General features: G+C 39.0%; 1 protein-coding gene across 1 annotated transcript in view; it reads left to right on the forward strand.

Annotated features, from left to right (window-relative positions):
- The window catches only part of LOC104491650 (rap guanine nucleotide exchange factor 4-like), a gene marked incomplete at both ends in the record, with an annotated part of 37353 nt that overhangs the window by 4827 nt on the left and 8412 nt on the right, over positions 1-24114 (forward strand). The window contains 4 exons of the mRNA XM_010134100.1: positions 18343-18396; positions 18680-18786; positions 20656-20777; positions 22215-22398. Of these exons, the coding sequence (XP_010132402.1) occupies positions 18343-18396; positions 18680-18786; positions 20656-20777; positions 22215-22398 (467 nt within the window). The remainder of the gene's footprint in view (positions 1-18342; positions 18397-18679; positions 18787-20655; positions 20778-22214; positions 22399-24114) is intronic.

Consider the following 24114-nt stretch of genomic DNA (forward strand, 5'->3'; position numbering starts at 1 on the left):
ATTCCTGTGTTGATACTTTATGGCGAGGGTTTTCTCGCAATCACTTACTCTGGTTGCTAGAGCAACATTTTGAATATTCTAAAGCCAGACGCTAACTGAAAACCACTGTCTCCCCGGTGCGTTTACACCCTCTGCTGGTGCCTGAGTAGGAAATGAGTAAAGAAATCGCCCATTCCTCTCTGGAGACATAAGATACATGATAGTTATAAAGAAGAGGGCCTTGCAGAAATGAGTTCAGAGACACAGGAATTAATATGAGTAAAAACAGAGGACAGACCCATTGAGAGCGTCAATGTCTGCTCTCCTATGGAGTGCTGAGTGCTTTTTTCTGCCATCAGTGAATGTTTTAAACTCCTTTACAAACTGTGGATGCTATGCCTAAGAAAGTGTAGGAAGATCCACAGAAAGAACAGAAATCTGTGATTAATAACAATTACTCTTTTTATTCAAGTACTCAATAGTCAAAAAGTCCTAACCTGGCTAATGATTCAAGCTGCAGTTTTATATTGTTTTCCATAATCTCCATACTGCAGTTTGCTAGCATCCCACATCCTCAAGAAACCGTACAAAATAATTCTGCTTGAAAGAAAGGCTGAAAAATAAAGTGCTCGAAAGCAGAGAATTTCAAGAATGGAGACTGACTGAGCAGTGTTAATGAAGTCCTCTTATGCGTGTTTGTTATGGCACGGACTTTGATTACCTCTCATGTATTTTTCCTGTGATGCACTGGATTAAACAACATCTCACCTCAACAACCGTGCTAACTTATTTTTGTGCAACTTAATCTCTATGGCTGTTAAAAACCTACATAGATTTGTACCTTCTTCACTGAAGTCATACATTGTGAAAAGCGGGGAAGTGCCTCTTCATGTCTTTTGTGCTGAGGAAGCCATACTGAACATAGAACACATAAGCAGATTAAATTGTGCAGATTCATACAGTCATTCTTGTCACTGGGTGAAGAATATGACTTTTTTCTAAAGTCTCTCTCTTCCTTCATTTCCGTTGTGTTCCGTATATTGCCTTTGGGTTTCCATTGCGCTAACGAGTGGCAGGAGCTCCCCCTAGTGCACGAAGTAATATTCGAAAAACACAGGGGTCGAGTTTCTGAGGCTCTCAGACTGAAACGTCCCCTTTACGCTTTTCATGTAATGACTCCAAATTTTCTAGACTGGAAGCTTTTTGGAAGTAATTTATTTGAGGTATTTGTATAGCAAAGTTCCTATAGGATGTGCGGAAGTACTCCTCTGCAAGTCAAATTTCATCCATCTTCTTCCCTGGTTAATCTAATATGATAAAATGTAGATTCCTTTTCTTTACTGAATTTTCAAAAAGGCTTAGCTGCCATGCTGACTTTTATGCATTTAAGTAATTGCAGTGATCATGAAAACATGATTTGCTATTTTTTCAACTCTAAATGTATTTAATAAAACTACATCGAAAAGATCTTTCAGTTGACAGGGAATGACAGAATCTAAGTGTTAATCCTTGAAATACTACAATTTTCAACATTGTCAGGCAAATGAATATTCACGTATTTAAATTTTCAAGTGCTTAGGTGTAGATCTGGACATGTGAAGTATACTACTTTTATTTTTAAAGATGACACTACAGTTCATTATATGCAGCCTTGAAGAACCCTCACAAGACACCAGTAAAAACTATGTTCATTCAGCATATTAGCTACTCCAGCAATAAACACAATAATTTAACTTATGATTTCCCTATATTTCAGTTTACTTTTCCCAGTTAACCAAGAGGAAAGCATATCTTTTAGCATATTCAGTAGATTGTCAAACGTGGAATTTGATAAAGCATTTGCAGAATGCTAAGGGAAATGTTTCACACGCTCATGAAATTGTGAACCTACAAGAAGGAAGAAAGAGAGAGGCAGCAGGAAAGCAGGCAGTGTTCTAGCAAGATGCAATGACAAGGTGTTTGTTTGGAAGTGGTAACCTCTCCAACACTCAAATGAAAACTGTGTTATGACAAACTGATTTTCTGTGTGGGTCTTTTATATAACTGTCCAGTGATATGGGTGCATTAATTCCTATGCTCTCCTGGGCTCTCTGCCAGAGTCATTTTTTCTAAACAATATTAGCACAGGGTTAAAAAAAAATTTCCTTTCATTTTCTGTTTTTAAAGTGGTTGCATAAAAGCACTATGTGCAAATATTTCTAAATAATGTCTTCATGCAGTCCTAACTCTACCAATTACTTTTACAGGCTGCTGTGATATTTTGGCACCAATTTCACATATATATATAAGTAATTTGCTCCGAGGTCTGTTCAAGTTCTTCATTTTGCTCTAAGTGGAAGTGCTCAGGGTTCGATCATTATCACAGGCTGTAACAATTAGGCTAGTGCAGAGGCTGTGCATATAGTCCCTGGCAATGAGTCACATGGTGACAGCATATGGCAGGAAAAATAACAGACAGGAGTGTGAGATGAGTAGGAGTCTGTGAAAAATACATTTTTCATACATTAGTAATGAACTTCGTAATGAAAAATGTGAAGGTCTTTTTATGTCATCAGATCTCTCTAATGTAAACAAATTTATTAGTAGTTCTGCTGGCTTTGCATAAATTAAATTGTTGCAGAACCACCACAGAAGGTTTTGGTACATCACTGTCTGTGGTTCTAGCCATATGGAGCTGATACACAGTTGTAGGCTTCCCTTCCAAATGCCAGTGTGACTAGTGATGCCTCAAGGGAAAGCTTGCACCACCCCATCTTCTGTTCTTCAATTCAGCTACCTGATAATCTATGAAATGGCTCGTGATTTCATTTTGTACCTGAATTCTGGAGACCCTTATGGCAGTTTCTAGTGGAAACAATTTCTTCTGCTATATCTAATCATATAACTGAGCTCCAATCTGATCGCTAATGAACTAGCCAGAGTAGTCCCAATATGAAACCTACAGATGTGATTAGAGATTCTCATTTGATCTATTACTATACAGGAATAAGTAGCATTGTGGAGAAAAAGAACAGAATCCTTGGTCCAGATTGCTGTGTTTTTACCCATGTACGCGTTGAAATAACTTAGTATCTCTTCAGTGCATACTTGATCTGGTTCAAATCCCTGGTCCTTTAAACCTTTCCGTGAATTTGGAAGAAAAAATGTGGTCCCTTCTTTCTACAATGAGGAGTTTTAATTGTGGTGGTTCTAAGGACAGCTCTAAGGATAAATAGAACTGTCTATGGATAGTGAGATTGGTAAGAGATGGAGGCAAGACTTCTGTTGGTAAATGAATTAAACTCAATGAATTAAATTAAATTAAAGATAAATTAAACTGCAGAAAAGGACAGAATTTTGCAACCTACAGATACTAAAGCAATATTCTTATTATTAAATTTTACCATTATTTTCTAAGAGTAATAACAGAGGATTAAATATATGTCGGTGCTTTTCCATTTTAAAAAAGTAAACAAATTGCCACATTTGTCTTGGGAAAAGATGGATAATAGGAAAAATAATGAACAGTGTTCGGTAGTGCAGCACAATTATATTGGCAGCACCTGATGAAAGAGCCTTTCTTTCCTGTCACAGCTGCAAGACATTCCAGAACCAACCACTGCACTTTGCTCAGGAATTGAAAATCGAGTTTGAAAAACTGTGTCTGCATCTTTATCCTTCTTTAAGTGCTGCAATGATTTTCTGAGTCATTCTGAAACTACCTGCAAGATCCAAATCAAGGTAGTGTGGATTTTATCATGAGGGAGTAGTGAAAAGACGAAGAATGAGAGGTACGGGAAAGAGAGACCTCTTCTGTTAACAGCAGAGCAATCCATGTACTTGAAATGTTAGAGCTAAACTATATGAGTTTTCAGTTCCAGGGCTTTCACATCTGAGTGTGTAACATGTATGATCTCCACACTATTTGTCTGAATGAAGGGTCCCCTCAACCAGTTGTTGTTATTTTGGTGCTTTTTAAAGTTTTTATGTCAGCCTTTATTGCAATTTATGTGTATCCTAAAGCCTAGCAATTCTTGTTTGTGCTGGGTTCTGTGGTGTAGAGGAGGGATGGGAGGCCTCTGCTACAAAAAGCTTGCAGTCACAGAAGATGGAGTTACTGTCAGACAGAAAGATGCTGGTTTACTCAGAACATTTTAAGGCAGGGAATTCATATGTGTTCATACATTTCCAATGAGTTTTTTTTTACAGGAGCTTATTGTGATCAGTCGTTGGTGTGATAATCCTAAGAGGAAGAAGTTTGGAATGAATAGACAAATGAAAAACTAATCTTGTAATTTGAAGGGGACCTAACTCACACTGTTGGCCTTCTTCAGAGTAGCAGAGTAAGGAAGAACTCACCTCCTCCTTGACTAACCTTTTCCTCATGAAAGGTTTATGGAGGTGCTTGAGCTAGCATGGGAAAGGCTGAAGAGACTTTTTCCCTTTTGGACTCCTTTTGCCTTGCTGAATGAGTGTTGCTGTCACAGTTTAGGCAAATAAAATAAATAATGGAAAAATAGCAGAAATTCCTACATAGAAGTTGTGAAATACTCAGTATTGTGAAGTAGCTGTGGGACCTTCTTTTGACAGGAGCATCACACTCGGTTCCAGTTGTATGGAGAAACAGCATGTTGCCTTACCTGCCAGTGCTGACAAGGGCAGCCTGATAATACATACTTTTTGATGACTCTTGCTCTGTGGCTGTGTCTTCTGTGTGATTCTGTCCCAGCCCATGAAAAACATGCACACGTGCTCCATTTATTTCTTGCAATTGAAAGGCAGAAAGAATGGGTAATTATATGGAGAAAAAAACCCAGTCCTTTTCAAGATTCATATCTTCAGACAAGTCAAGCGTATACAAGTAACATATTTGTCACTTACATTTGAAACAGCAAAATGAATTTTTTGAATCTTGTAATTATTTTCTCAAGTTTGGCAGAAAAATTGGATCAGGGATCTTAAAATCAGATTCCTTCTAGTCACTCATATAATCTCTCTCAGAGCATTTTGACTGCCTGTCCTACAATACATGCTGGAAACTGGTATTCCACAAAGTCAATTATAGTTCTGAGTCAGTAAGAAGTAATCAATGTGTCTGATCTGATCATTTGGCATGCATCTTTTTTTGACTGTGTACAGGTGATATAAATTTGAGAATTTAATAAGTGGTGGGGAAAAGCTATCCAGTGATTTTGTTCTTCTTTTGTGTTAGCTAGTCAAGATCTAGGGGCCTATTGTGCTGGCTCCATGCAAAGAGCACCACCACCGAAACAAGCGTTTGGTTTGTGATGCTCATTTACAGCCATTCCAAGTTAGAGGCAAAAATGTCAGATATCTACAACAGAGTCAAAAACGTAATTAGGTCTATTATCTCCAGTGATGGTTAAAGAGCAAGTGCTGTTCAGGTATTTAAAGATTTATGATTTATCTATTCTTTTCATTATCTATTCTTTTTGTAAATTTTCTTCTGAAAGAAAGCTTGGCACAAGATTGTGAACATGTTTGATCTTTGTGTGCTTTATCATCAGTGATGCAGCTGGCTTAAAATTAAAGATAGCAGTTAGTGAGGAAATACAAATACGCATAGCTGAGCTGACTAGTAGAGAAATGAAAAGAATACACAATTTAGGCTCCAAACTAAAAATGAACGACAAAAAAATCTTAGTTCTAATATCAGTTATTACACTGCTTCTAATGAGAATTAGTCAGCCATGCTTGTTTTCATCTTAGCAAATGAAATTATATAAACAATTTGTATAATAACCTTAAATATTAACTGGAGGGAGAAAAAGCCAGTAGCTTAACAGGGGAGAATTATGATTAAGCCTTTGTAAATCTCCCAGAACTGCTTTGTCCGTCCTCACTCTTTAAAGTAGCTGACTTCAAATGCATGAGTCTGAGGGGACTAAAGAAACATCTTCTCTCCTGCCACTCTATTTGCACAATGCTCAGATAGTTACTTTTCACCCCAAGTCATTTTATGACCCAGCCCACCTTAAAGCCAAATGAGAGCCAGCAGTGACACCAGGAGCAGTTCTAGGAGAGGGTGGCTGTGCAATAGGAGAACGGCTCCCAGAGCCATCAGCTCCCAGAACAGAGCACAGTTGAGCCCAGGGAGAACTGCAGGGCTGTGGCTGCCCTACCACATCAGCTTCCAGTGACCTGCATTGGTACTGTAGGGCACCTCTCCTCTCCTGTGTCCCCCCTCTGATGTCCCTTCTCTCTATGTCCAGCTATGTGTGACCTCTCCTCCATCACACTGACTGCTTGCCTGGTGGTAAGGGAGCAGGACTGTCAGAAACACGTAAATCTTTTATCTGAGATTAATTTTGTACTGTTTTGGATGAAAGTTAGCTTCCTGTTCAGGGCCAGCCCAAGCAGAGCCTGTGTTCAGGGTTCAAGGAGGGGATAGAGCACAGCAGTCCTTTTTTGAGGCTGCAGTGAAATGTCTGCAGCCTTAAATGTCTAACCTCCACATAAACACTACTAGGTCTGTCAGCTACAGATTGAGACTCTCTCCTGCCCCCAGCCTGGCATTTCTGCCAGCCCACATTAGCTGCCGGGGAAGCAGAGGGACAACTGGCAGGGGATAGTTTTGTCAGGCCAGCTTGCAGCTCTGTTGCAATTCACTGCTAAATCACAAATCAGTCTGTGTGATTTCAGTCTCCTGTGTTTAGATACAGATTTGTATAATGTGTTCCTGTTATTGCTGTAATACATATACAGATCCAGGCAAATATTTGTTCCCCTCTCCCTCCCTCCTTTTGAGTTGTCTTAGTTGTGTTCAGAGCCGGTCTAGGTGAGGAATTTTCAGCTTGTGCTCTGCAGGCTGTTGGGTTGTGGCAGTTCACACTGTTGAGTGTCAATGTTAGCTGTTGCGGATTCCAGGGCAACATTAGGAAAACCTGCATCGACAAAACTATTAACAGTAAGTTTGCTGGCATTCCTTATGCTGCAGATATATATCCACTGCTCCACAGCAGTCCTGAGCCTGTGTGAGAAATGTCTCTCTTGTCTTCTTTGTATACTGGTCCAAATTTGGGGAAGGAGGAGTGAGAAGAAAACCAGGGCTTCGCCTCGCTAGAGCTCCTGAATGCTACCCAGTCTGTTTGGTATCTTTAGTGTTATAGCCAGTGTTCTTGTAATGCGCCTTTTTGAATTTTGTCTGGCTTTTCTGCTATGATGTTTGTGGTAGAGAACCTGGATTTCTGCCCGGAAAGTGCTGTGTGACCTTGTGGCAGTTCAGACACAGGTCTATCTGCAATTATATTGAACTTCACTGTACCAGAAATTCCTCTGAGGAGGATGCATCTTCCTTTCCCCAAGACAGTATCCTAGACCAACTGTCATGGCGAAACTGAAAATTCCTACCTTGCTGCAGAAAGTACATTGCTTTAACACTAGTTAGCTGGCAACACACTATGTACATTCAATATTTCCATGCAAGCTGTTTGGATTAGAGTAATTAAACATCTCTGGAACAGCAAACACTTTCACACCGTGATTTGCTTAACATAGTACAACAGTCCTTATAATTTATACAGCCCAGAGAGTCACTAAAGAGTCAGTTACGCTAAAGAAGATTTTGAGATTATGTTTGAAAAGAAGGTGAGTGGTTGACAGATGGCAGGGACAATTTCAACTGGCCAAAGCAGTATTTTTAGCAATGGTGTGAAAATTAGTGTTAACATTAAAGAAAAATAGGAGAAAGGGGATAAATTGCAAAATACATACAAAAGGTCTCTTTCCATTTCACAAGGACAGGACTGGTTCTGTGATATCCCTAGAAGCCAGACATCACAGAATTTACACAGCTTGGGCTACATACTGAGAGAGGTAAAAAGAGGTCATCTCTTTCAGAAACATCCTATGCTGAATTGGGATCTAAAGAGCTGCGGTTGGCTGGGGAAAATGTCAGGTAGAGTAATTTCACCTCTGTATCAGTCTTGGGTTAATTATTGCAGTGTTCTGTGTGCATTTGCGGAGCCAGTTTTTTCTCAAGTTGCAGTGAAGATTCATTTAGTAACAGAAGCAGCTCAGAGCATGTTTAGAAATGTCTGTCCCTCACTAGTTATCAGGGAAGGTGAGCTGAAATTTAAAACAGTAGAAACAAATGTGAAAAGACCTGGTTTAAATGGTAGGAAGTTAGGCAGCTGCAAGCTCTGTAGGAAGTTAGAAGGAGGGAAGGAGCACATTTACGAAAATGAAATATTTACTATTTCTGAATGCTAATTTTATTTTCTTCAGATTGACAGGAATTAATAGTGTTATTCTTTTACTGTTTTCTTGGGGAATACCTACTGTTCACACAAGTGTATACTAATGCAAATGTTTGTATTTTATTTGCTGATTATTCCTATTGCATTATGGAATTAATGTGAAAAACAGGGCATACTAATCCATGTTGTTCAGATCTAATAATTTGATTCCAAAAACCTTCGTATGTTTTTAATCAAAACAATTGCTGCCACTGAAGTATCTGAAGAACACTGAATTAACTGATTAACTAATTACGAGTTTCATTTGTGTTAGTTAAATGTGTGAGACCACAATTGGATTTTACTGTAAAATAAAAAGAAAAGCCCCTACCCTTCACAGCCACTATTTCCCACCTGAATCAGATGATGATGTGCCCTCATAGCAGGAGAAGGTACTGATGTTGATAGGTTGTCCTCAGAAGACGCATGTTGTCCCTTGTGGTCAGGTACCTTCTGTTTTGGTTAGATCTGTCTGGTCATGAAGGTTCATTGTGGTTAGCAGAGCTGTGGCAGTGCTAACGTGTCCCAGTCAGGGACAGGAGCTGAGTCCTGCATCAAAAGCATGAGGAAGAAGGATGCTGCCCTAACAAGACTACAACCCAGTTTTGAAAACCACCCAATAGATTGACTGTGTAGCCTGAGAGAGTTGCATGAGGCAGGATAGGTAGCAAGTTCAGCACATAGCGCCCCTCACTTTGACGAGCTTTTGGTAGACATCATGGGGAAATAGAAGTTTAAGGAAGATAAGAAGACTGTTTTGTGGGTATTTGCCAAGAGCAGAATGCTTATCTTTTCTGCTGATGCACAACTATGTAAAGTAAAGAGAAATGTTTGAGTGGGTTTTATGTTATGTCGGAAGACGTAAAGCTGTTGAAGAAATACTTGGCTGAGGGGAAAATGTGCTTTTTAAAAAAATATGTTGTGGTCTAACCATCTGTGCAAGATTGCTTCCCTCTATTTATTTACTCACATACTACAGAAACAATCATTTACCTTTTTTAGGAAATATATTCTATGTAGATAGAAAATGTCAATCCAGATAATTAAAAATCTTCTGTAAAGTAGGATTATAGAAGGTGTTTCACTGGATATTGTTAGATTATTCCTTCACAGTTTAATTTTTAGCAAAATTTTTTTTATGAAGACGATGACAGGAAGAAGAATGAGGAGTAGGTGGGGCACCTGGAATCTGAGGCAGATGTGCTGCACTCCTTCCATGTTTCTTCATTTCATGTACATTCACACAATGCACTGCCCTGAACTTGGAGGAGAAGAAACATGGAATCACCAGAAGAGACACAAAATGGGTTTAAATTAACTTCGCTTCCCTGCTTGCTAGAGGCTTTACCTTGTTGCTGACCTCCCCAGGGAATTCAGGAGATAACCTTCAATGCCCTCTAGCCCTGTCTCACTTTGATGACTTTTCTTTTCTATGTTAAAAATCATTATAAAATGCTCGGAATGAATTTTTAGACAGTAGACTTCCAGGATTTCAGCTGCAGTGTCCAGCAATGTTTTCAGTTGCCCATTGTCATCACTTGGCAGAGATGCGAGTAGATACTATCATCTCCATTTTACAGATGGAGAAGTTGAAACACTCAGAGGTGGAATGACTAACTGGGGTCACACAATACCTAAATTGTCTCACCCAGGAGACAGTGGTGCTTCTGCCTCACTTGGGTGGCATTTTGACCTCACTGAAGTCCCGAGTTTTATTAGTCACTGATTTTATTAGGGTGACAATTTCATCCCGTAACTCACACTCCATCCAGTTTTTGGCACCCTTGTGTTTGGCATGAAATCACTTCATCTGAAATTTCACTACCTAGTCCTCAGAGGGCAGTTCTGGCATCTAGGTGTAATGGAAGCATAGGGGAGTTCATCCCGTCCTGGTTGTCTACACACATGGCTCCTGGGAGACTTGGAGCTGGGAGAGTGTGCAGAAGTTATAGAAGTATCTAGAAACAAGTGAAATAAATCCTCCAGAAGCTCATTAATCTTTAACTTCTTCCCTTCAGTTGCCCTTTGAGTAGTGGGCTGTGTACCTGTAGCATGGGTCAGGGGCAGGTCTTAAAAACCAGTAATCTTGCTGCCTATTATTTATCATAAAAGTTTTTCAATATTTAGCATTATGGTTTGTCTCGCAAGAAGTAAATAATTTCAGGTAAACATACTATTAAAGGCATGGATACTAAGAAACAAGTAATTCTCATGAAAGACAATGAAGAACATGCTTTATTCTTTTGTAGGTTAAAAAAAATGTAGCAGCAGAGAAACCTGTGGCAATGTTGGCTTGAGATTCCTTATGACAGCTGTAGTCACACCTCTATCAGAATATCAGGAATGCTTACAGCAGAGTTAGCATTTTCTGACATTTTATTCAATGCATGCTGTGTAGTTATAGCAGCTGTTTTATTGTAGCAGGGAAGTAGAAAAATGACAGGAAAATGAGACATCATTAGCCATGTTCTGGGGGTTTTTTTGCACTGGTCATAGTCTGTTTCAATATTCTTTTTCCCTTTGACATTCACAGTGAAGTATCATTTTTGGTAATGGCTGAATCATTTTGTGTTAAAAGGATGTACATTTACAGTTTGTCAAAGAAATGTTGTAGAAGTGTTAAAATGCAACTTCAATTTAACTTTCTAAAATAAATGTACTACACTGATTGTATTTAACAATTTAAAGGGACACATTTTCCTGTTTATGCTATTAATACATGTAGATTACTAAAGAAAAGCAATTTTAAAATGTATTTTAAAATACAGCTTAGTTTTCACCTTCTATTTCATTTGAAGAAAATAGATTTTAAAAGTCATCATTGCTGTGAGTATTTTGATAGTAGCCCATTTGCTGACAGTATTAAAAAAATTTTACAAAGGTAGAAATGATTAGTATTCCTCTCTCCAAAAGAGGCAAGTGAAACACAGTGTGATTAAGTGATTTGTGCAAGTTCATGCAGTCAGAAACAAAACATAAAAATGAGTGTCTCTTCCGCTGACAATTTCTACTAGTCTATTTTCCTTGGTTTAGTTGGTTAGTAATTAGTTAAATGAATGGGTATTTAGGTTACAGGTGCTGTAGTTTTATGAAACTCAGATGATTTTAAAAATTTGATTAATTCCTATTTCCATGGAAGGACCCTGATTTTGCAAACATCCTTGTGACTGTGTGTTCCTCTGTTCATACCTTTCCTTGCTTCCCACTTCTGCTTTTAACAGATTTTTCTTAAGAAACGATATGGTTGTCTTTTGTGAGCATAGGTGGTTTGAAAATGCTTTGGTAATACAATTTTAGACTATGTAGACCTGCTACAGGTCCTTTTAATACTTGCATTGTTTGGTAAACATAGATGAAGAACAGAAACCAGTGCTCTTTCTCGGTAATTTGTCCTTTGTTAATTGCAAAGTGTTGTTAAGTCACCTACAGACATAGCACGAGGTCAGTCATTGTCAGTGTTGGACTTTTCTAGTTAGAAGGCCTGAGCAGGCACGTTGCTCTTTGGCTGCCAGTACTGTCCTGTGGAGGTTGGTAGGGAGCACATATTGGTTCTTTCAGCTGCTGCATAGATTTCTGGAGATAGTGAAGAGGTCACTGAAATGTTTCCAGCATGGTAGTGATGATTTCATTTCCATTTCCACTTTTTTTGTCTTCTGGAGGAGTGTGATGAGGTCTTCCTGCAGTTATGACTGTGGTCTGGTAATGCGTCCCAACCATCAGAAGTTCCTGTGGGACGGAGTGTGTGCCAAGGTATCTTACAGACTGTGCGTCCTGGGTGGTTGGTTAGAGGTCATGACATAGGTTATTTTCTGATAACAAGCATTGGTGAGCGTTCTACATAGCATGTTCTGCGTAAGGCTAGTCCAGAGATCCAGCACAGGATAACAGAGCATAGAAATTCCTACAATATTGGTTGGATTTTCCTTCAAATTTCTACAAATATGCTTTTCAAAGGATCTTTTTGTGATGGGATCTTTGGCCAGCTGCTTCTCTAATATTTTTTAGCAAGATGCATTCACCAAGTGTATTGTTTTACCTGCAGCATCCTACCAGAGGCTGGTGCAGTCTGCATATACACACCCTTTCTCTGCAGATGGAAATGGGACCAGTGGAGTTGGCTGTAGGATTCTCTATCCAAGACTGCTTTCCACCTGGAAATGCACTCCCACAGCTATGATACTGTATGCTCAGCTTTATCCCTGCTATATGGTTCTACTGTATTGCCAGAAAAACTCGTTTGTATTGGAAAAAGAGTTATCTCTACAAAGGCTCCTCATTTTTGGAATTCTTATCTATGCCTTTGGTCTGAAGTAGCTCAGATAGATGACATGTTACAAAAAAAAAAAAAGGGCAACCTTTCGGAAATGGATACATGGATTTGAGAAAGAATGGTAAGAATAAAAGGGGTAGGTGTTGTGTGGAAGAGCTGTAGGGAGTTTTACTAGTTGTCAGCTGTATCTTACTGATTGGTTATACTTTCATCAATATTCTGGGAATGGTTTTTTGTATGTTTTATTTCCTCTCATGTGAACCAGGTAAGGCACTGATAACCTTTCAGGAGGTGTATACAAGTATATTCAAACATATCAGTCAAAAATGGCAGTCATCAGAAGTCATTTGGAAGCAGTAAGAACTAAAGATGCTCTGTTTCCTGAAATACACTTAGGAGAATCAAATTTTGTGGGCTTGACTCAAAACCTGTTGAGTCAGTTAGGGATTTTCCAGTGATTTCAGTGGGATTTGGATTAGGCCCTAAATCACCAATAGCAGTAAATACTGAGGATGTAAAACAAATGGACCTCTTAGTGATGTGGCTGTTTCCGCTGACACCTTTCAACTGGTGTGGCTTTTGTCCTTCTGGAACCCCTGCCAGCCAGCAGGAAAACAGATGTCAGTTGCAATGTCACTTGCAAAGTGTCCCAGTTGGAAATAAAAGGATCAACAGTAGTGCAGAGGTTTATCTGATCACCTTGGTAACCTCACATGCCATGCTTAACTCCAATAAATACTGAAACTTGCTCTCTGTTCAGAGATGAACTACACTGAGGTCATGGGAAAAACATGATTTGTTGGCTTTTGTTTAATTTCATCTTAGTTCTTTGTAATACATGTTTCCTAAGTTAACTTTTAAGTTGGGTCCCCTCCATAATTTGATTCTATAGATCCAAATTGCTGTAGATCTAAAGCATTCATTCATATCTGAAGGTTCAGAAGAAACATCCTTTTGCAGCTATTTAACAAAGGAAATTTAAAAATGTATTTTTATAAGAGGTGTCCTTGGGTTTTGTTTAGCAGAATCAAATAACTTCATAAATGCAGACCTCATGTTAGGTCTCTTGTTACTGCGGTTCATGGTGTTATTTATTTGTTTGCACATGGCTTTCTCAGTGATGTAAGAAGGCAGCCCTTGCCCTATAGTTTGTAATCTAAGGCCTGTTTCCCCAGAGATTAAATGTGTGCATAAATTTATACACATGAATAGTCCCATTTAAATCTATGATATTGCTCTCATGCATAGATGTTTGAAATTTCAAGGGAGTGGAGGCTAAAATTGTTACTTTCCCTGCTTTACCACAACTTAAATAGGAAGTTTTGTGATTGGCTTCATGAAGGGTTTGTTTGAATGGCCCATGTGTGAATCCATAAATGTACAGATGTGGAATTTGACAATATAAACAATGAATTAATTTTATCACAGATTCTCATGATCATTTTCTGCTTCCCCCTACCAACACCTGCAGGCTTCCCTTCTCCACCCTCCAGACCCATATGCACCTTCTCCCTTTTCCCAGGGCCCAGCAGATCATAGTAAACTGTCTCTGTGTGCACTAGTTGGAAAAGGACATGAAGTAGCTAAAGCTCAAGATGGTAGTGCTGTGATGCTTTATCTCATGCCAAAGGAAAGATAGAACTAGAAGACGGGCAATAATTTGTAAATTCTTCTAATTGGCTTGCACATTTGAGATCTTCACATGGTAACGTTTTCCTTATTCAGAAGTCCTGAAAAATGTGATCAGGTAGCTGCAGTCATACAGCTCCATGCAACATGTATGTGCTTCAGTCACATTAATTCTTCAGAGATAATGTATTAAGAAGGTAACGACACTCTCTGCTCACTCACTGCTGTTTTATAGGGAAAGCTGCTTCTTTTTTTCTAAGTGCTTTCTAAGCATCCCTTAATGGGAGATGCAAGACTGTAAAGTCTTAAAAACATTGCTTTGACTTCAGCCAAGTTATGACTATTACCCCAAGATACAATCTTTTACAGAATCCTTTTCTTCCTGACAGGAAGCTGTTGCTGGATCACTGTATCTCCTGTTAACTAATTGATGTTACATTTCTCTGCCTTTGAAGCGAGACTTGCCTTTCTATAACAAACTCAGTCCAAGCCCTGCAGTTCCATTTGCTGCATTTCAGCTCATCACTAGTGCAGCCAGAGTTCACTGCAGTAGCTTCAAAAAGCAGTAACTTTGAGGGGAGTCTGCTGAGCATGTCTTTGGGATGGCAACGATGTTGTTCCTCAGTAGGAGGGACTGTTTTGTTTTCTTGAGTTCAGGTGTGCTGCTCTGGGAGTTGTATTACTGACCATCTCTTTAAGCACCACCTCATGGTTCAACTAATTTTAGATGTGTAAACATGTCATCGAAAGTTGCACATTGTGAGACTGAAAGGTACTTCAGGAAAGCACCTAGTCCATCCCTGAGCCACGTGCAGAATTCATTATAGCTGTGTCACTCCTGACAGATACCTTACATATCCTGCCAAGCCTCTAAAGATGGAAGAATCACACCTCCCTGGGAATCTGTGCCAGTGTTCACTGTCCACGCTGTTGGAAAAATTTCACCAATGTCTAACCTGAATCTTTCTTAAAACAATTTGAACTCTTTATCTCTGCGCGATGGGTTGGGTCACTTCTTTCTTCTTTGCAAATGTCTTTTAAATATGAAGACTTTTATTATACTTCTGCTAAGACTTGCCTTTTCCTTAGCTGAACAACTTTGATTATTTATGTTGTGCTTTCTGATTGTTCTTGTTGCTCTCCTCTAGATTTTGTCCAGTTGGTTTAGATGCTTTTGAAGTAAAGTGGGCAAATGAGATGGTGCTGTAGCTTAGGTCTTATATAGGCTGACTAAAGCAAAAACTGCATTATGCATCTAATCTGTTACTACATCTCAGTACAGTATTTGTTGCTTTCTCACAAGTATGGAATTGCTCACTCAGTTCTGTTTAATATCTATTATAAAACTAATTTATTTTTCTATGGAGCTGCACTAAGACACTTCTTCCCTACTTTGTATAGCTGATTCTGCCTGCTTCAGAAAAGTAGTCAGCACTATCTTGTGTAGCATGACAGCATCACATCTTTTTCAGACCAATGTCAAAACTGTATCGGTTTGTAAATTTATTCTCCAGTGTATGTGCACTCCCTCTCATCCTGAAGTCTTCTGCAGAATCAATCGGTGTACATTCTACTTCATCCTGTCTTAATACTAAATATTATCAGACGTGATATATTCTTGAGAACACTCAGAACAGACCTCTGGTATGGCTGCTAGTTCAGCCAATCTGAAAGTAGTTAATATATGTAATATTTTCTCATCTATTCTTTTGTTTTTTCAGGCTGAGATTTTACTCCTGTCACTCTGCTACCTAGGATATTAGCCATCTCTCTGCCACTGATCTTCCCAATGACCATTGATACAAAAATAAATCAACTGCTTCTGGCCCTCTTGAATTATCTGTCAATAAATTTCCCTCTGATGAACACTCTGATCAGCACTTTTTTATTTTTTTCTTTTACTACTAGTGTTCTCGTGGAATATTTTTTTGTGCCTCTTCACATTTCTTGGTAGATCTGTCTCATTTTATGCCTTTGCTTTTCTAATTCTGTCCTTTGTTACTCAATTTGGTTTTTATACTTGCCTTTTGTAACCTCCTACTTTGTCCTTTCTGTGCTTTTCCTTCTTGTATTTCAATTAGAGTGCTCTTTCTTTACCTAAGTTGAGTCTTTACTACACCTTCCAGCTCTGTACTATTATATATTGTATATGTGGTTAGTATGGTTTCTTTAACTAACCACCAGCTCTCTTTATCTCCATTTACCTTACTCTTGTTCCCCCATGCTATGCTCCAGGAATTTAGCTATTGGAGTTCTGATTATATATAAATTTTTCTTCCTAGTCCTACTAGTCTATTTTGATGTTCTTTCTTCCTTCTGTAAAGTTCTGCTGCTGGATCATTTCATGACCATCTTCACCCAGGTTACCTTCTAGGAGCTGACCTCTCTGTATTGGTCAGGATCAAATGTAGGTGAACAAACCTTCTTGCTACTTTCTGGAGATTCTTAGCTTTCACCTTTGGTTTCTTATGTACTTTTGGGTTGAATCAGATTTCTTCTGAATGACCTCTTTTATTCTGTTTTGATTAGGATGGGATATTTATTGACAAATCTTCATCCATATTCAATTTTTTCACTTATTAGTTTTATGCATTTTTGTTGGAGTTTAGTGGAAACTGTAAAGAACAAAAATGTGCATTCATTTCCACTACTCTACTGCTGTAAAAGTCTCTTATCTTTTGTCTTACATATTTTATCTCTCCTTTGAAGTATATTCTACTGCCCTTCTGTTGGGACAGAAATGTTTATAATGTTTAAATGAGTCTTGGAAAATTTGTTGACGTATTAATGAGAAAAATCAGGAATCACAATTTAATTGTGTTGATTTGTCTTTTCAGAGACTTCTTGTAAGGTATGAGTAGAAATTAAAAGCCATTTGCATTGTTTTCCATATACAGACCTCTCTTTTGAGGTTGTCTTACCTCTATTGATTTCTGTCATGTCCTTCCCTCATTTTTCCCTTCCTGGATGACCTATAGTCTCCTGATGCATTCATAGCTCCTGACACTGTTTCATTACAAGAACTTTATCACATCACGAAAATCCTATGGGAGCTAACAAGCAGATATCTAGCTTAAGAAAACTGATACCCAGCAAGCCAGCAGCACACAGCATGTGTTTCACTGTACTTCCAGTCTGGCTGTCCTGCCTTTGCTGCACAGCTGTAAGGGAGAAGTCGCTGCTATGGGCCAATGTGCAAAGGTGCGTCCTTGTGGGAGACCTCTGTGTTTGGTATGATCTGCTTTGTCAGCATGCCCAGAAGGCCAGAGGAATTCAGCCCTTATGTCACATCTCCTGACCTTTCACCCTAAAAGTAAATTTGGTCCATGCTGTTAACTACAAGTCCCAACAGAGCAAAACTTGGTCCTCATTCTGAGGTGGCTGCTGAAGTTCAGTTGTGTTCTCCTTTGCCTCCATTTCTACTGTCCTTTAACCTTCTGCTTTCCTTTTGCCCCTGTGTTGTGCCATTGCTTCCTGTCTCCCCTTTCCTGTCACGTGTTTGTTACATGCCTGTTTTTCCATTTCTACCACCCCCTCATAGTCTTTCCTTTCATTCTTCCCTTTGCAGAACCAAAACATCTGCTTTACTCTTTTCTTTTTCCTTCACCAGCCCCTTTGTGAAAGTTCTTACCCAGGTCTCTGCGAGTGGCCTGCATGCTCTTACATTTCAGAGAGTGCCTATAAAAGGTTTGCCAGCTAGGCCTGATGATAGGTTGGAAAAGACAGATAGTGGGAGCAGAGCTTTTTCTTCTTTCCTGTTCCTTGTGCTACGCTGTAAGAGAGAAGAGAGCTGAATAGAAAAAGGTGTTGAAAGAGGAGAGGGTTTCTGTGGTGGGAGACTGAATGGCGGAGGCAGCTGCGTGCAGAGAAATACTGTCGTGCCCACTGTGGGTCCAGATCAGCAAGGGGAAGAGCAAGCTATGCCCACATAGCCTCAGATCTGGTGTGATGTTTGGCCATTGCGCATTTCATTAGTACTGTAGAATGTTTAATGTGCATTTGTTATTCATCTTCACCTGTCGTGTCACTGCTTTAATTTGCTGAGCCAAGTTTGTCTTTGGGACGTCTTCAGAGAGCCTTTTCTACTCATGTCCTCTGGGCAGAGCTTGAACTTACACGTCATTCTTTGGTTTTACAGCTTCTTTGTTCAGCTTTTTTTGTTTTAGCCTTTATTTTATTTTACTGCTCAACATTTATGAATGTATTTAATTTCATTTTATTTTTCAGACACCACTTATTGAACCTCACATCTCACATCGCCCTACTAAAAGCATTACACAGGTAATAGGACACAGGTGTGCTGTAGAGGCAGGCTGCTAGACCAATGGAAATAACTCCTGTGGTGATGTCAGCTGAAGTGATGCTTTTTCTTAGATATTATAAGTATGTGAGGCTTAAAACCCCAAATATCTACATTGCTTTGCAGAAGTTAACATCTGTGCAAGGACTTATAATTTAGAGAAAAGATATCTTGTGTTTTATTTTGCAGAAGACAGTACAGAAAGTACGGAAAGTTTAAAATCTGTGTGTCTTGGTCCCTTTTTTTTTCTCTATGATCACCAAGGTTCCTTCAGAAAAGATCCTCAGAGCTGGAAAGATTTTGCGGAATAACATTCTGTCCAGAGCCCCTCACATGATAAGAGATCGTAAATACCATCTGAAGACTTACAGGTGTGTGAGCTGATTGTATAGAGGTCTCTGAATTTTTATGCCTGCCATCCTCTGATTTGTGATTTATGCCTTACCGTACTTACAGGTCTCAAAATTACTGAAATTATTCTGAGCTGCTGTTTGAGTCTGGATGTTATGCAATCTATATTGGGCCTGGTAAATCTTTTCTGAAGTAATTTGTCTGGAAATGAGTCCATGATTGTGAACAGAGCATTCACATACAACAAGTCTTCTAAAGTTAATAGCATAGTTAGCCGGAATATTCTGTGCAATATCAAGTTCAAATGTAGATTCTGTTCTCTTTGTATATCAGGAAGAGATAATAGGAATGTTCATTAATATATTATGTTACTGTACTGATTGCTACACTGGTGTTGCTCAGTATGGAGTTATGGAAATTAAGCTAGTGAGAAACATTCCTTATGTAGATTTTCTGCTCTATTTAATTTTCTTTTTCAGTGTATTACCAGGCTTTCTTATCTTCCTGATGGTGGCAGCACTGCCTTGCTGAAGAGGGATAACTGGCACTCATAGAATAGGAATCTGACTTCAAGGGGTCAGGATCTATCTACTGTTGTCTTAAGAAATAATCAATTTGGTTTAGTTTCTGATGTTTAAATCTAATACTTAATGCATTATTCAGAGTATATTTAAATAAAATTGGTTTAAAATCTCTGAGTATGTCTTTTTCTAAATAGTAAATCAATATGTTGCTGATCCACTTTTGAGATAAGTGCATTGATTTTCCATATTTCATTCCAAAGTCTATTTAGTATGATGCAAGGTATTTGGAGCTTGGGAGGTGATCTGACAATATATCATGATATGACATTGCTCATTGTTCTGGAGGAACAGAAGAGCATATATGATACATGAAGATTGATGCTGGTCCAAGCAACTGCAACATTTTATTTTGTACATGAATGCAAAAAAGTCTCACTGTTCTATCCTTTGTTTTTTTAAATATGGAATGCCAAAATTTAGATTTGATCCAGGTGAGGGGAATTTTTTGTCATTAGCATGGGATTTTTATTGGAAAAGCATTATTTAAGGCAAATTTCAGCGATTTCAGTATTATCTATTTCCTTGATCTCTGAAAGTGATGCTTGAAGTGTGGAGCCACGAGAGCCTGTCTAGGAGGGCTGGCTGGTCAGCTTCCTATCTGTTCTATGTGTGATCAGTTAGAGATTTGTAAGCCTTGGATCACATTGATTATTTACTTCTGTTCTGCTGAGACAGGGAGTGTTATGACAGAGAGTTTTAATTAGTGACCATGTGGTTTTTCGGTTTTTTCCCCCACTTTGGTCATTCTGTGAAACTTGAGGCCTGCTGTTGTCTGCCTCTGGGTCAGTCAGGAGCTGCGAAGTGACCTACAAACAATGTCCTCACATACAGCGTAGCCAGAGCTTGGCTGCAAATGGAGGAACACTCTCATAACACTCACTCTTCCCGCAGAGGCTGTTCTCACTGGCAAAGCTTTCAAAGTGTTAGATGATTGTTTTCATGCAGGATTATGAAAAGCTTGAGGCTTTTGCTATCCCGTGGTATACGGAGAAGGCATCCTTTGAAATCTGGGTTGGAGGTTGTTGCACTGGTGTAACAGGTTTCGTATCAGGTGGCACAGGCTTCCTGTGATTCTCTGAACTTTGTGTTTCCCAAAACACTTGTTGTTCTGCTGAGGTCATCTCAAAACTGAACACCTTCACTGGTATTTCAAGCGTATGTGTGTAGGTGGTGACACTGTGTTTTCTGTAGGGGTGTTTGACTAAGGTTATACAGACTTTAAGATACCACTGTTCTTGGCAGACGCTGTGTGTGATCCCTCTCTTGGCAAGCTCCCTTTTAATTTGTATCTTATTTGTCCTTCAGACAATGCTGCGTGGGGACAGAACTAGTTGACTGGATGATGCAGCAAAGTCCTTGTGTCCATTCACGAACCCAGGCTGTTGGCATGTGGCAAGTATTGCTGGAAGAAGGTGTTCTTAACCATGGTAAGATAATTGGCATCTTGACTAAAATGTGGGCAATGTGTAAATTCAGTGCCTCTTTCATGAAAAAGAAAGGGATCCTCAGCCCGAAAGAAATGCTACAGAGCAGCCTGTTCATTCATAAATGCAAGTGCAAACACAGACAGTATTACCTGAATCTTACTACCAATATACCTTTTTAACTTAGGATAATATTGAAAAGTAAATGAATAATTTACAATAATAACTCTGATTATACTTAGGAATACTGTGTCTGGTGCTTATATCGCAAGAGCTGGATAGCACTCGGGCCAAAACCAAGAAACATATTTCCATACACAAACTGTTCTCCATCAAAGATGTGCAGCATTGGAAGTGAATGTGAGCATTTGTGTTTGCTCAGATCCATAATTTTGGAATGACTTTCATTGGTTTTGGAATGGTTCCCAAATTCAGCACTCCAAGTATTCCAATGCAGAGATCTGGGATTTCATGTTAGTTTTCTGACTGTATTTTACATTGACTTTCAATTTCCATTTGCAGGATTTTCATGGTAACAGGATATTACAGCCCTCAAAAGGGTAGCTTTCTAAAGCAATATTCATATTTGAAGCTTTGCATGTACAGTTTTATTAAGTTCAGAAGAGCAGCTCTGTTACAGTACTCTTCCATTTGTTCTCTCTTGTGCTTCCCATATGCCAGGGAGAAATTTCTACACTGAGAAGACAGATTGTTTCCACCTCGTCCTTATCCTAAGGACTCTAGCTTTAATTCCTGCCAAATATTACCTTGAACTCCCAGGGGAAGCTTTTGTAAGCTGCACCACAGTGTCAAACTCAACACATCACTTTGACTTGCTTGGAAGGCCAGTGGTTTGTCCTTCGCTGTATCATAGTGAATCTTTAGAATTCTTCTCTTGGTAGTCTTTCCATTAAGTTCTTCTACCAGGACACAGATCAATGAACTTTTCCTTGGGATTATATCTTATTGATGTACATTTCTGGTACATTGGAAAGAATTTAGATACTTTAGTTAACTTTTAGCCCTGTCTGAAAAATGTAGGGCAAGGTGTTAATTTCTAACACCTATTAGAAATTCATGATGGATCCGTTTCCCCAGTGTGAATTGTTACCTTAAATTAAATGGCTTGAAACACTAAGAACAAAACCAGATGTGGTATAATAAAAAGCACACATGCTTGAGCAGACACACATGTATGTATACACAACATACATATATAGAATGTGTTTTGAAAGAATTTGTAGTACACAATTTAAAAGCGTACCTTTTAAGCTACATAATGTGAGACGTGAAAAATAAAAGTGCTTCATACGCTTGCAATTTCTCTGTAGCTTTCTTTCCCTTCTTAGCTAATATATCTGTGACATACACAATGCTACGCAGTTTTCTACAAGGTTAACTTTAATGAGGAGAGCTTAATGTTTGATACGTTGTTTTCAGTGGATCAGGAATACCACTTTCAAGACAAATACTTGTTTTATCGATTTTTGGATGATGAGAGTGAAGATGCCCCTTTGCCAACTGAGGAAGAGAAAAAGGAGTGTGATGAAGAGCTCCAGGACACTATGCTTCTTCTGTCTCAGATTGGACCAGATGCTCATATGAGGATGATTCTCAGAAAACCGTAAGCAGATTAATGAGTTAATATTGTACATAGGCTTTCCTTGTGACGTGGAAAGAAGAGAAATTTAAATTTACTATCAGGCATCCTTTGCCCAATTATTTCACTTTAGTGCCAGGATATTCAACCTCTAAAGTTTATAAGTCCGTATTAAGTAATTTCAAGTCCTCCTTAATACTTACAAGTTGAACTGTGTGTGAGAATAACCATCAAAGGCCATGGATGCAACCATACTCATCTTGAGCAAAATGCTGCATTATGAGTGTTTATTTCATTTCTGAGTCTTCCCAGAAGTAAGTTGCAGGTAATAGAAGATTCCTGCTCTGTGAACACTTTCTGTGTAGACATGTCATTCAATTAACTGTGCTACTTTCAGTTATTTTGAGTGAGTAGAGTGGTAGGATGGCAGCACAACAGGTACCTTTCAATTACAGTTGTCAGTGGCAGCCAGTAATTAGATTCATCCTTGGCAGAACTTTACTGAATTAAGATAGGCTGGACTTGGTCTGTTGTAATTCACTAGCAAGGTGTGAGGTGTGAGCCTGTAGGTTTATTTATCCATTCTTATTGTTACAAAATCAACACATTAAAAAAAAAATTGCTTTCTGTACCGAGCCCATCCCTAACCTTTTCATACCGATCAGATCACGTCCACTCACTCATCGCGTGGCTGCTCATCCTTTCAGCAATACATTCTGGTCACACTGAAAACTGTGCTACAGGCCATTTTTACAGACAGCTTTATAATAAAAAAGCAACCAGTATAAACTCTGTTTAACTTTCTATTGAAGGCAACTTCTTCATTATGCAGGTGGTGTTTAATGCCACTGAAGACATATTTTACTGCTAATTAAGTGCACTGAGAATAATTAATTACTTAAGGTCATTTTCACTGAAGATTTACTTGTAAGTGTCAGTTCAAAAAAGGTTAGTACACAAAGCTGGATCCTGCTCGTTTGAAGCCAGTGGCAAACTTCTCTTCGCTGTGGGATAGAATTGGGCCCTGCCTACAGTGTGAGAACATTTTTTGTACTAAAAATCCACTTGACACACGTGCTTGCTCCTAGTCTGTTTCTATCTGTATCCTTTCCCTGATCCATTCTTGTCTCTCTGTGGTCTGTTTAGATCATAAGCTCATTTAGATTGCACTTTTCAAAAAACTTGCTAAAAGCCTTGAATTTCAAAAATTGCCATTAGATACTTGTGCTTATAAAAATAGGTAATGCTGCCATACAGGAATAGTTTTAAAAGTATAAATTCTCTTTCCTCTTTTTATTAGAGGTCAGGGAAGTGAGGTGTTTCCTCCTCACAGAGATGTCCTGTGTGTTCTCCACTGCGGAGCAAAAGTGGTCTTCTTGCACTCCTGAGCAGACTTTGGTCATTAGGAGACCATGAGTCAGTGCAGTGAGCTGTGGCCCTGCACCTCTCCACTATCTCCCTTGCCTCAGGCTTCCTGAGCAGGTTGGCTCTTGGAGAATTTCCCCTTAGGTTATCGTGGGGTTTGGCTGCCTACTATGTTTTCTTTCATCACCACTTTCAGAGCAGCCAGTTTAAGTTTACCCTGGCAGGATCAATGTTGATTATTGACCATATTTCTTGCAAAGAGCTGAAAGGCTGGAATGATGCTGTGGAAAGTACTGCTCTCCTCTCTGTGTCATCACTGGCACAGCATCATCTAAGACAATATTCATAGGAGATTTATCATGCAATATAGTGAGG

The sequence above is a fragment of the Buceros rhinoceros genome, unplaced genomic scaffold (assembly GCF_000710305.1).
Source record: "Buceros rhinoceros silvestris isolate BGI_N320 unplaced genomic scaffold, ASM71030v1 scaffold10174, whole genome shotgun sequence".
NCBI classification, from domain to species: Eukaryota; Metazoa; Chordata; class Aves; order Bucerotiformes; family Bucerotidae; genus Buceros; species Buceros rhinoceros.